General features: G+C 41.0%; 1 protein-coding gene across 3 annotated transcripts; it reads right to left on the reverse strand.

Moving 5' to 3' along the window:
* Nucleotides 1-112: 112 nt before the first annotated feature.
* On the reverse strand, nt 113-8,448 carry LOC117560758 (monocarboxylate transporter 9-like). 3 transcript variants are annotated; one of them, XM_034237760.1, is made up of 6 exons: nt 8,301-8,448; nt 6,827-7,087; nt 4,687-4,830; nt 3,654-3,749; nt 1,990-2,868; nt 113-1,728 (listed from the first exon to the last, which is right to left on the reverse strand). In XM_034237760.1, exons 2-6 carry the CDS (start codon nt 7,026-7,028, stop codon nt 1,535-1,537), a joined length of 1,515 nt encoding a protein of 504 aa, XP_034093651.1. In that variant the 5' UTR covers nt 7,029-7,087; nt 8,301-8,448; the 3' UTR covers nt 113-1,534. The 3 variants fall into 3 exon arrangements, with proteins under 3 accessions (XP_034093651.1, XP_034093649.1, XP_034093650.1); XM_034237758.1 differs by lacking the exon at nt 8,301-8,448 and adding an exon at nt 7,854-8,181; XM_034237759.1 differs by lacking the exon at nt 8,301-8,448 and adding an exon at nt 7,199-7,784.
* Nucleotides 8,449-10,438: the final 1,990 nt, after the last annotated feature.

The raw sequence follows: 10,438 nt of genomic DNA on the forward strand, positions 1-10,438 counted from the left end.
GAAATGAACAAATTATTTTTGGTGGAATGAATTCAGAATTTAACAAAGAAAAAAAATAGATTTATTTTTTAAATTAGGCAAACACCTAATAGGTATGTCACACACTTGACCGTTTTAAATGCAAATATTTTATTGGCAATTTTTTTCATTTTTTTTTTAAATAAAACAATAATATTCATGAATATTGTAATACTGGCATACAAAATAAGAATGGCTGGGTATCTCCTCTAGTTCAGTACTATTTCTAGCTTATCTAGCTTTACCTTGTAAATACTCTCTACATCACAAAAAGCTATCGTCCCAGATTTACCCTTGTGCCTGAAACTGGAACTATCAAAAATACATTTGTAGTGGTGTATTTAGCAACATTCAAGTGATTCTAAAAGCCTATTGCAATGTCTTCATTACAATTATTACCACAATAATCATCTTCCAACATTAAAAAAAAGAAGTTTTTTACAGCTCTATGGCCTGTTTTGTGCATATATAAAATGCAATAGCACATAGGACTTTACAAACTATTGCTAATATAAAAGTTTATCAAACAATCCATAGCACACACATACAAACCTGTGCACGTGTTTGACCATGTGTGTGCAGACAGGTACACACACAATGCACACGTAAATATATAGCACACACAACAATAATGGGAAATGGGAAAGGATCAGCCTGGTCAAAATGAATCGCCAGCAGATGTCATGATAATCATGCCACAAAGAGCAACATGCTGTTAAGTTTGGAAATACAGTAGGATCTCTTCATTGTCTTTACATGTTTTTGAATCAGCATAACTTTTTCAAAAAGTCTCTCATTCCTAGAAACACGAGGTATGTGGAACTCAAAATAATATTTATAAAGCAAGGTTTTTGAATTGTTCCAACAGGCATTATGTGTTGACAGGCATTGCCTATCATTGATGCTTTGCAAAGTTACATAGTGTAAGATATGAAGTATATTAAAACCATAAAAATGTGTTGCTAAAATGATGATTATCAAAAAGCGCTCCCTCTCTCATCAATCCCTGTATATTTTCTGTTCCAGTAAGATTCCTGGGAGAATTATTTGTGCAGTTTCAGAGTGGTTTGAAATGTTCTCATTGTGTTAAATTAACAACCAACAATGTTTTTCTCCCAGGTAATATGAACAACAATATGTCTATTTTTAAGAGCTACAGCGAAGAGAAAATAAGTGTTTATGTAAACACAATGCAAAATTTGGGAGTTGAACAACATTGTTCAGTTCACCTCGTAAAATGAGGCAATAATTAAAGTCAACACAGGTATTACAGTCAAACCTATAAAAATATCTGCACTATTGTTTGAACCTGAGAAATGCAGGCAACGTACAGAAGAAAGGCCTGTATTTCAAAACCTCTGGCAAGTATTTTGGTATATTAGAACCTGGCAGCAAAGGTAAGGAGGACACCTGCAAAGTCAAAGAAATGAAGTCCTCCCAGAGAAGGTTTGGGTATCAGCGGAAAATTGCTTGGCAGTAGGTGTGAGATATGAGTCTTTATGAAAGGTGTTTAAACTCAGGCTACAGAGGCAACTTTGTCACAGTTGCTGGTGTACTGGACGTCTGGTCTGTCACTCTCAGAGGACTTGGCGGACTTCCTTTTCCAGCAGGGCAGGTTTAGCAGAAGGAGAATTACCGCTCCCAGCTCCACACAGCCCCCACTGAAGTAGAACGCCAAGTCATATGACTGCGTCCAGTCAAAGAACCACCCTGGAAAGTGATGAGAATAAACAGACATTGTGAGCAGAGTCAGCAGGAATTCTCAGCACATACAGCAGTCAGCTATATTAAGACAAGCTGGCTCTATTGAAGTCAACAAGCCCTTCTACTTGCTCTGCCTGTCTGATTCAAAATGTGTTTTTTTGATTGTCTCTTAAAACATGGCACAATGTTAGTTTTTTTTAACAGAATAAAAATATCTACAGACCTCTATCCAACCAATACAATTGCAAATGTAGATAGCCTTCCTACCTACAACAGGGGGTCCCAACATGATCCCAAAGCCCCCGAAGAACATGAGGATGCCGTGGGCTTGAGTCAGTTTGTCCAAGCCAACGATCTTAGTGGTAATGTAGGAGGTGAGAGACCAGTTTCCAGAGAAGAAACCCAGGACGAAGGACAGGATCTGAAGTCCCAGATAACTCTTAGTGAGAGGGATAAGGAACAGTGTCAAACCTCCAGCAAACATGGTGAAGGCATACAGAAAGATGCCATTAATCCACTTGATGTCCACCAGCATACCCAGCAGTAGTTTACCAGCACAAGAGGCGATAGCCCCTATTGATACCAAAGGAATGACACTAACTTCTTCCATGAGTCCTTGGCTCATCGCCACATCCTCTATAAAGAGCACAGGAGGGAAAGCCCCCAGACTGAACAGAAAGATGCTAATGCAGAAGGACATCATCGATTGGTCCTGCATGATCTCATACATGGAGTGCATGTACTTGGAATAAGCCTGCTGCTTCTTCTTGATGACTTTAATGATGGCCAACCCAGCCAGGAAGCTGCCTTTCTTCTTCTCTGTCTGAACGGCTGAGTCTTTTGTATCAATGGTGATAAGCATCTCCTTCACCATCAGAGATTTATCTGGAGTGGTTGAGGTTGAACCTGCTATGATTGTCAGGTCATCCAGTGGGGGCTTCTCGAAAAGCTGCTCCTCTGTGTTGCGTTCCAGGGCAGCCTTCTGTTTGAGGTAGTACCCTGGCATGTTGAGGGGCCTCATGAACCCAGCGCAGGCCATGAGGTTTAGTGCTACGGCTCCGATGATCAACAAGCAGCCATCCAGGCCGTACATCACGATCAGCTCGTTCTGAGCGGAGGCATATATGAACGCTCCAACACTTGTGCCTGGTGAGAAGAGAAAGATAGAACATTTATATTTGTGTTAGAAAGAGACATATTAATCTGTAAAAAATGAAGCCACTATGTATAGAATCTTAAATGTCTTAATCTAACACATTTTAAACACAACGGCATACATATTTCTTTCTGTAGAAATATTTGACATCTTTATAACAAACTGGTACAAAAATTATACTTAAGCTTATTAATGTCTTCCCAGATTGTAACCTTTTTTTGACACAGCCACTTGGGCCGACCTAATGACTTTAATAACATGAAAAAGTAACTGAACTAAATAAGGATGAATAAAATGTCTGCCCACAGCTTTCTAACGACTAGTCAAAATATAAATGTTGACTAGTCAAGAAAACTGTAAAAAATCTTTAATTATTCTATAATTATTCTTAAATGATTAATTATTATATCTTTAAGTAGAGGGCTCTGTTTCACCTTTAACACCACCCAACAGTGATATCACAGTGTACTGACACACCCTTGAGTACACTGACACATCATATTAAGACTGTGAGATTGCTCAATAGTTCTGAAATAATAATGGACTGATTAAACTGTCCCATAGCTTCAAAGTATATGACAACCTTCCCAAACCATTAACATCCGAGTTTTGATTCCAAACCAATCCAGATATAGGCACTGGTCACCAGTGCCTTTGCTGCATTACAGATGTTTACCTCAGCATCCCAAGGCTCCCAGCAGCTCATACATGAAAGAAGTGAGCATGGAGAAGTGGTGTGCACCCAGTGATCGCAGGGCAGGGGGGGCAGAAGTACCTGTGGTGACAATGCCGAGGGCAAGGCCGCGTCTCTTGTCGAAGTATTGACAGGTGATGGTCAGCGTGGCTGCGTACACCAGACCGCAACCCAGACCTATGTAGGACAAAACATAAAGACAGACAGAAAATAATTCCCATTAGCTCAGGTTAAGGGGGGGCATTCAAGTAAAATGTGTTATTTAAATTCCAAAAAGTGTAAAGGATTACATTGTTACGTTGTTGTTACATTGTGCTCTTTGTATTTAGGTGGATTCAGGAAATCAATGCAAAGGTGTATGGACAATGTACATGCATCCGTAAACTTGGGGGGCAATGTGCATGATTTCTTGTTCAGTGTACAGTAAGTAGTAAAAGATTAAAAAAAAAGAATATGATGGAGCAGTAAACAAGCTGCAAGTGTATGTTCAGCCACAGCTATCATCAAAGCGCATCTCTAAAAATAAATAACTGTCTTGAAATATGCATGGCCTCCCCTATCAGAGATGCCCCTTTGAAGAGGCAGTGCCGACAGTGAGGGGGTTTACAAGGCTTAACACGGCTGAGCTGTCTCTTAATGCGTGATAACAGGTGGTGTTGGGCAAACACCGACACACTGGTGAGGCTGCGGAGGCTACAAAGGGTGACATGGGGATCAGGCTAAGCCATATATATATTACTTTTCTGTCAACATGCCAAAAAATACAAACAACAATGTCAAACAAAGAGGTGCAAGTGTCACGTCTCAGTGTGATTCTACATGCTGTAAGTGGAAATGGTATTCACTTAAATGGTAATATAGGAGCTAGTCAACTTTTTAATGTTGCATAATAGTCAGAGTTGACATGTACCCTGCTTCTTTAAATGATTATACAATGTGCTTCAAGATTCTCATATGTAAGAGGGTTAAGAAGCTTAGTAACCTCCCATGACAAAACATCAAACTTATTATTTTTCTCACAATATAAAGACCCAAGGCTCTACCTGAGTGTCTTTGTGAGAGTATTACAGTGTTTCCAGGGGTACTTGAGGATGACCATCAAGTGGTTCCTTACCAACCACGATCCCATAGGAAAAGATGAGGAACTGGACATTGGGAGCAAAGGCACTGAGCATCAGGCCGCCTGACACCATTACTCCACTGAAGATGGTCACGGGACGAGCCCCAAAATTGTCAACACAGGCACTGCAGATTGGACCTGGGAGAAGTTAAAAGGACAGGGGCAAAGAAAAGAGATGAAAGGGGGAGAGATACAAAGAGGGGATAAGAGAGAGACAATGGGAACAAAATTGTTTATAAAACAAAACAAAATGATGATATCAGGCAGCTTTACTTGTTGTGTTCTGTATAAAGGCTTCCTAAAAAAACAAAGATTACTTGGCTCATTCATCATGCCATTTTTACTGTTTCCTTCCTTGCTAACCGGGGGAAGTGGAGCAGAAACTGCAGCGCTGCAGCTGTCAGACAGCTGGAACAGGCTTCCAAGACAATTGGCACGGACCAAAGCCGGATCTGTCCAGTCATGATTTCCACATAGACCCTTTGAGAAAGTAACCGGGGTAGGGGTGGGGGCTCTGACTTAAGCGGAAAGACAACTATTTATCACTGATCCTGTTTGCTCAACACAATCATGGAGCTTTAAAATAATCTAGACATTACTGAAGGGTTTGTTTGTTCACAGGCCAGATTTTACTTTGAATCCACAGGTTCAGACTCTTCTCTTTTTCTTTATGTATTAAGTTTCATACACATCACGTTACTTAACAAATACACTGTTTGTTAGCTCTCTGTGTTTTCTCTGCCAATCTGTCCCCCAATCTGTCTTTCTTTGCCTCCCTCTACAGTCAGAGTAAGGGCAAAGTGATCCTCCCACATTCATAGGATGGATCACTCGCACTAATTCTGCTCTCTGAGAATAACAATTACAGCAACTCTGCTCAGGGAGCCACAAAGTTCCCATCATTTACGTCATTGCCTTTTCTCTCTAGCCAACATGATGTTATGCATTAACTCCCTGACACCTGTAGTTGATAAAGCTTTAGTAAACAACTTCCTTGGTATTTCACATGGATGTTATTGTTAAGACTTTGATCAAGCATCATGTGTCAGTTATCATTGGTATCATGTGACATTGAGATTGAGATGGAACACAAGCCAAGTGTAAAGGTGAGTGTTTTCTGCTCTGCTAAGCAGATTTGGTATTTCTTCATAAATGAAACGTCAGCAGATATATTGCCCATAAGCAGGGCCGGTTTTTGGCATAGGGCGCCAGATCTGGGGGGGCGCTGCGCTGGTAACAACATTCATAATTAAGTAAATGTAACACCCTTTTCACCCCGGTTTCACGTTTCATTTGCCCTGTACGATGGGCGCTGTAAGTGATGAAAGTGGGGGATGTTGGCTTATCAGGCGCCCGCAACTCACAGCCAAAGTGCGAGTGAGTGTGGGAGTGAGCGAGGGAGAGAGGGAGAGAGAGAGAGGGTGCACCGGTACCGGCGCTGTTGTTATTAGCATCTGGTGCTAGCTGCTCTAACGGATATAAAAATAAGATGTTTCTACAACAACGGTGGAGGCTGAGAGGCTCAGTGAGTTAAAGGACTCTGAGTGTTTAGATAGTTAACTTTAGTCTAAGTTATCTCAGTGGGTCTCAAACGTTTTGATCACAATTTATGTAAACAAATATTTCAAAGGTACTTATAATTATTGGGATAAACAGGTGTGAAATCATTTCACTATAGGACAGTAAACCAAAAATATTGTTTAAAACTGGAGAGATAAAAAAAATATGCATAAATAAATAAAGTTAACTAGGTAAAATAAGATGTGAATGAACAACAAAAATAAAATAACTTTTAAATGTTCAAAAGAATCGCCAGCTAAAATTTCACCTAGGGCATCAAATTGGCTAGAACCGGCCCTGCCCATAAGTGTTAGTCATGCCAAAACACCAATTTACTGCTGAGCATGTAATTAGCAAATGCCAGAAACAATCATCAGAAGGAAAAATAGTGCTGAAAGATTTTTAATTTTTTTTCCCATTTGGCTCTATCTCTGTGAAAGGACGCTGTAACATGACTTCACAGCTGTATCATTACTCTTGCTAATCTAATTAAACTGACGTTAAGTTTTGTCTCTTTAACCCTATGTTGGCCCATGGGGAGGATCATTGCATTATTACAAAGTTCACTACTCACTTGCTATTAGCCCCACTCCGGACACCAGGGAGCCCACCCAGGCCGTCATGCCTTTGCCCTCCTGGAAGGCATTCAGCCACTCGGGGTAAAGGACGCCCACGGACTGGGGTGATCCATAGGCCAGGAGCTGGGCCATGAACGAGGCGCAAACAATTGCCCATCCCCAGCCTCCGTCCAGCACATCAGTAGAAGAAGAAGCCATGACACTGATGTTTCTGCTGCCCCCTGGGGTCTGCTACAGCTCAGGCAGAGAAGGGGGTCCTGTGGATGACATAACAACAAACATTCCATTTGTAAAATTGACAGGAAAATTATTATTTTTCAAATAATCAGCAACAGTGTTTATACCGGACCTCAAAAATGTACACTTACGTGTAGCCCATAGACTGTAGCCTTGATGTAGTAAAGGCTGCTGCAGCAGTTAGCCTCTGCAAACAGGCTAGTCACCTGTGAGGTCCTGAACACTGACTGACTGCAAGTTACCCACTGACAACTGGCCCTTTTGTTCCTGTCTCTATAACCACACCTTAGAGGAGGAGAAAGTAAAGAAAGCTGCACTGCTTCGAGCCCCCCTCCTGCACCTTTAACCTGCCTCCTCCATGAGTGAGCGTTGACCCTTAAAGAGAGACTCCACTGTGCTGACTGATGTTTTAGAGCTCTCTTATAAATAATTTGTAGCCCAGAGCAACTTCAGACATCACTGTAGCAACATCAACTCCTGTTGGTCACACTTTGTTTACAATGAGACTTCCTTATGTGGGGTTGGTGCAAAGCTCCTTTCAGATGTGTTTGCTTACACAGCAGGTTTACAGCATGTTGACAGTAAACAGGTAACTTTTCATTAAAGTTAAAAGACAACAATATCCTGATGAAAAGTATTGTAGGTCTTCTTTAAATTCATGACATCTTCTCTATTCCCTAACAACAATAACCGTAGTTTCTGACCATATGTTATCTTATTACTTCGATACAAACCCAGGCACACATAGCTTGTTATTCTTGTTATAAAAACACATGCGGCACTCACCTCAGCATCTACAATAACAGCAGCAGGACCCTGCAGAGCCGCGCGCTCTGCGGGAACTTTCCATGTAGGATGGTTTCGCCAATAAAATCCCTTCTTACAAAATAACTACAAAAGACATAACCAAGCACGCGGATGCTGCAGAGCTGGGATATTTGATAGCCGCGTGTCAAGTCAGAACTCTGCTTCAATAAGGCGCAGGGTTCATCCTTTCCTGTGCTTTGTAGCGGCGACAAAACCGGTTCAAAGCTGTTCTTGCTGGTCCTGCAGCCGCTCGAGGAGGAAAGGCGCTGCTTCCTCTTGCGCGCGAGCAGCGCACCGCACAGCTGCTTGTGTTTATGGCTCAGACTGAGGACTTGTTGTTTTCTCTAAACTACATCGGAAATGTTGAGTATCAGAATAAATGCACACGTACATACACAATAATTAACAACCACAACAACTGTTTACCTGTAGGTTTCCGGACCAACTCAGATTCTTATAATAAAGCACTTCAAAAAGAAAAAGTTAAAATAAGAATTCAGTCTAGAAATCATATAGGCTACACATCTTTAAAGTGAATGAACTCATCTTAACATACTTGTGTCAAGCTAAAGGCATTGGGTTCATGGGTACTGACGATGGAGGGCTGGTAGGCCAATGGGATACTTCTCTCAGGAACATTGTTTTTACTGCCAGGAGTCCAGTCTGAACCGGTTGATGGATGTAATAGCAGCTCCACAGTGCACCGGCAGTCCTCTTCCTGGCTGATTAAAGAAAAAACGCACAAACTATTGAATGAAATCACAAAGCACTAAAACCTAACAAGAGGTTAATCAAGTCTTATTGAATATGAGAGTGGTCCAGAAATAGGAAACAACATGTTGAGAGCCTATGCTACTAAAGAGTTAAAAATAACCTGAGGGAATACAAGAGAGGATGGATGACGAAAGGATATACTTAGGGTTCTGGGTTGATTAGGAATATGTCAATCACCTTTTAACACAGAATGGTCAAATTAAATAGATGTAGGCAAGGGAAAAAAAGGGAATGATAAACCTACACCCTGAGAGAATAGCTTTAATTCTTGCATTCATACTGATTGGGTAAGAGCCGAAAGCGCCGTGGTCACATTGCTGCAGCAGCATCATAAAGTTATGTGTCATCATGTGATTGCACCCATTCTCATAACCTCAGGTCAGAAACACAGTGGAACCAAGTCAGAAGGAAAAAAGTCAAGTAGGGCAGGCAAGAGAAAGATGAAAGAAGAGGGGCAGAAAGAAAGAACAGGGGAGGGATGAAGAGAGCAGGTCAAACTGGTTTTAACACTCAATGCACCTTAAATTCTTCAGGAACTTAGATGCTTTTTCCCATAGTTGAGGTCTGCTGCCAGGAAGGGTCTTACAGAACAGATTTAGGCTTCCTAATCCCCTCCTGCCGGAAAAATGATGTGGAAAAAGAACAAGGGAGACACAGTTAATTGTACCCTACACTGGCATAGCATTGACATGTCACCCTAAACCAGTCTCAACCAGATGTAGTGCATGTGGGGGACAATGTGTTGGATGTGAGGGTTGGGAGTGAGAACAGGAATGACACGCTAGGAACACAATCAATGTTGGTGCTGAATTTCACATGCTTGCATTAGCTATTCGATACATTTATTGATATATGTACATGTTCACACTGGTGCCACACTATAATAATACAAGTGATATGGTGGAAGCTTTGCAAAGCCACATTGTTTCATCTTTTTTGTTACTGCCTTACATACAAAACCGATTCAGCATCTCAACACTGCGATGGCACAAAGCACAAGAATAACGTGCAAGTATAACGCTAGGAGAAAATCATTTGGATCAGCACCCTTTTTTAAATAACCATTTTTCATATTACACTAGTGCTTACACTGCAAGGGTGGAGAACACTGTCGACCTATATCATTATTGGCCTTTCTAGGCTGTCTGGAATAACAGTCTTATCAATTATTTCCCATCCTTGTCACTTCCTGGAGGGAAACACTGTCTTCCTATCAACTTAAGAACACAGAGGCTTTGGTCGAGTCCACGTCGAGTCAGAGAAAATGGCTTATTTCTATCTCAATACTTTGACATTTAAAGGGGCATGAGAAATGCAATTTGTTGCAATCAGATTTAATTAAAAAACCAGGAACCTTGTGATATCATGCCCTCATCGAGAAGATCAAAAACAGCGTAATTACTTATTTACTTTTTTCAAATATGGATGAACTATTACAAAAACGTGGCATATACATCTGTTCACTGGTACCAGCTGTTTGGTATTCATCATAATACTGTTTTCATTTTCTCTTTGTGAAATCTGATGTTTCAAAATCTTATGTCACAATAACAATGTATTGAGCAAATGTGAAACATAATTTATGTAAGAACATATTGCCCCAACACACACATATATCGCTGCAGAGCTCACATTATTCCTTCAGTCCCACAGCTTTACACAAGCTGATGTGATATTTTGCAATTTTAAAGTGTTTTCTCTGACACGGGAGGAGCAGCAGCCTGCTGTTCTTCTCGGTAAGAGGCTTGGCAGGCGTTAACATACAGAGCCACCCTGCAGTCTGGATAAAT

Source organism: Gymnodraco acuticeps, unplaced genomic scaffold (assembly GCF_902827175.1).
Source record: "Gymnodraco acuticeps unplaced genomic scaffold, fGymAcu1.1, whole genome shotgun sequence".
Taxonomy (NCBI): Eukaryota; Metazoa; Chordata; class Actinopteri; order Perciformes; family Bathydraconidae; genus Gymnodraco; species Gymnodraco acuticeps.

Bases quoted from the DNA above. Each gene is read 5' to 3' on its own strand.
- LOC117560758 (XM_034237760.1), bottom strand. From the start codon at position 7,028: ATGGCTTCTTCTTCTACTGATGTGCTGGACGGAGGCTGGGGATGGGCA. The intron at 4,831-6,826 runs GTGAGTAGTGAA...AACTTCTCCCAG, and splicing joins CGGAGTGGGGCTAATAGCAA to GTCCAATCTGCAGTGCCTGT. The intron at 1,729-1,989 runs GTAGGAAGGCTA...ATCACTTTCCAG, and splicing joins GTTGGGACCCCCTGTTGTAG to GGTGGTTCTTTGACTGGACG.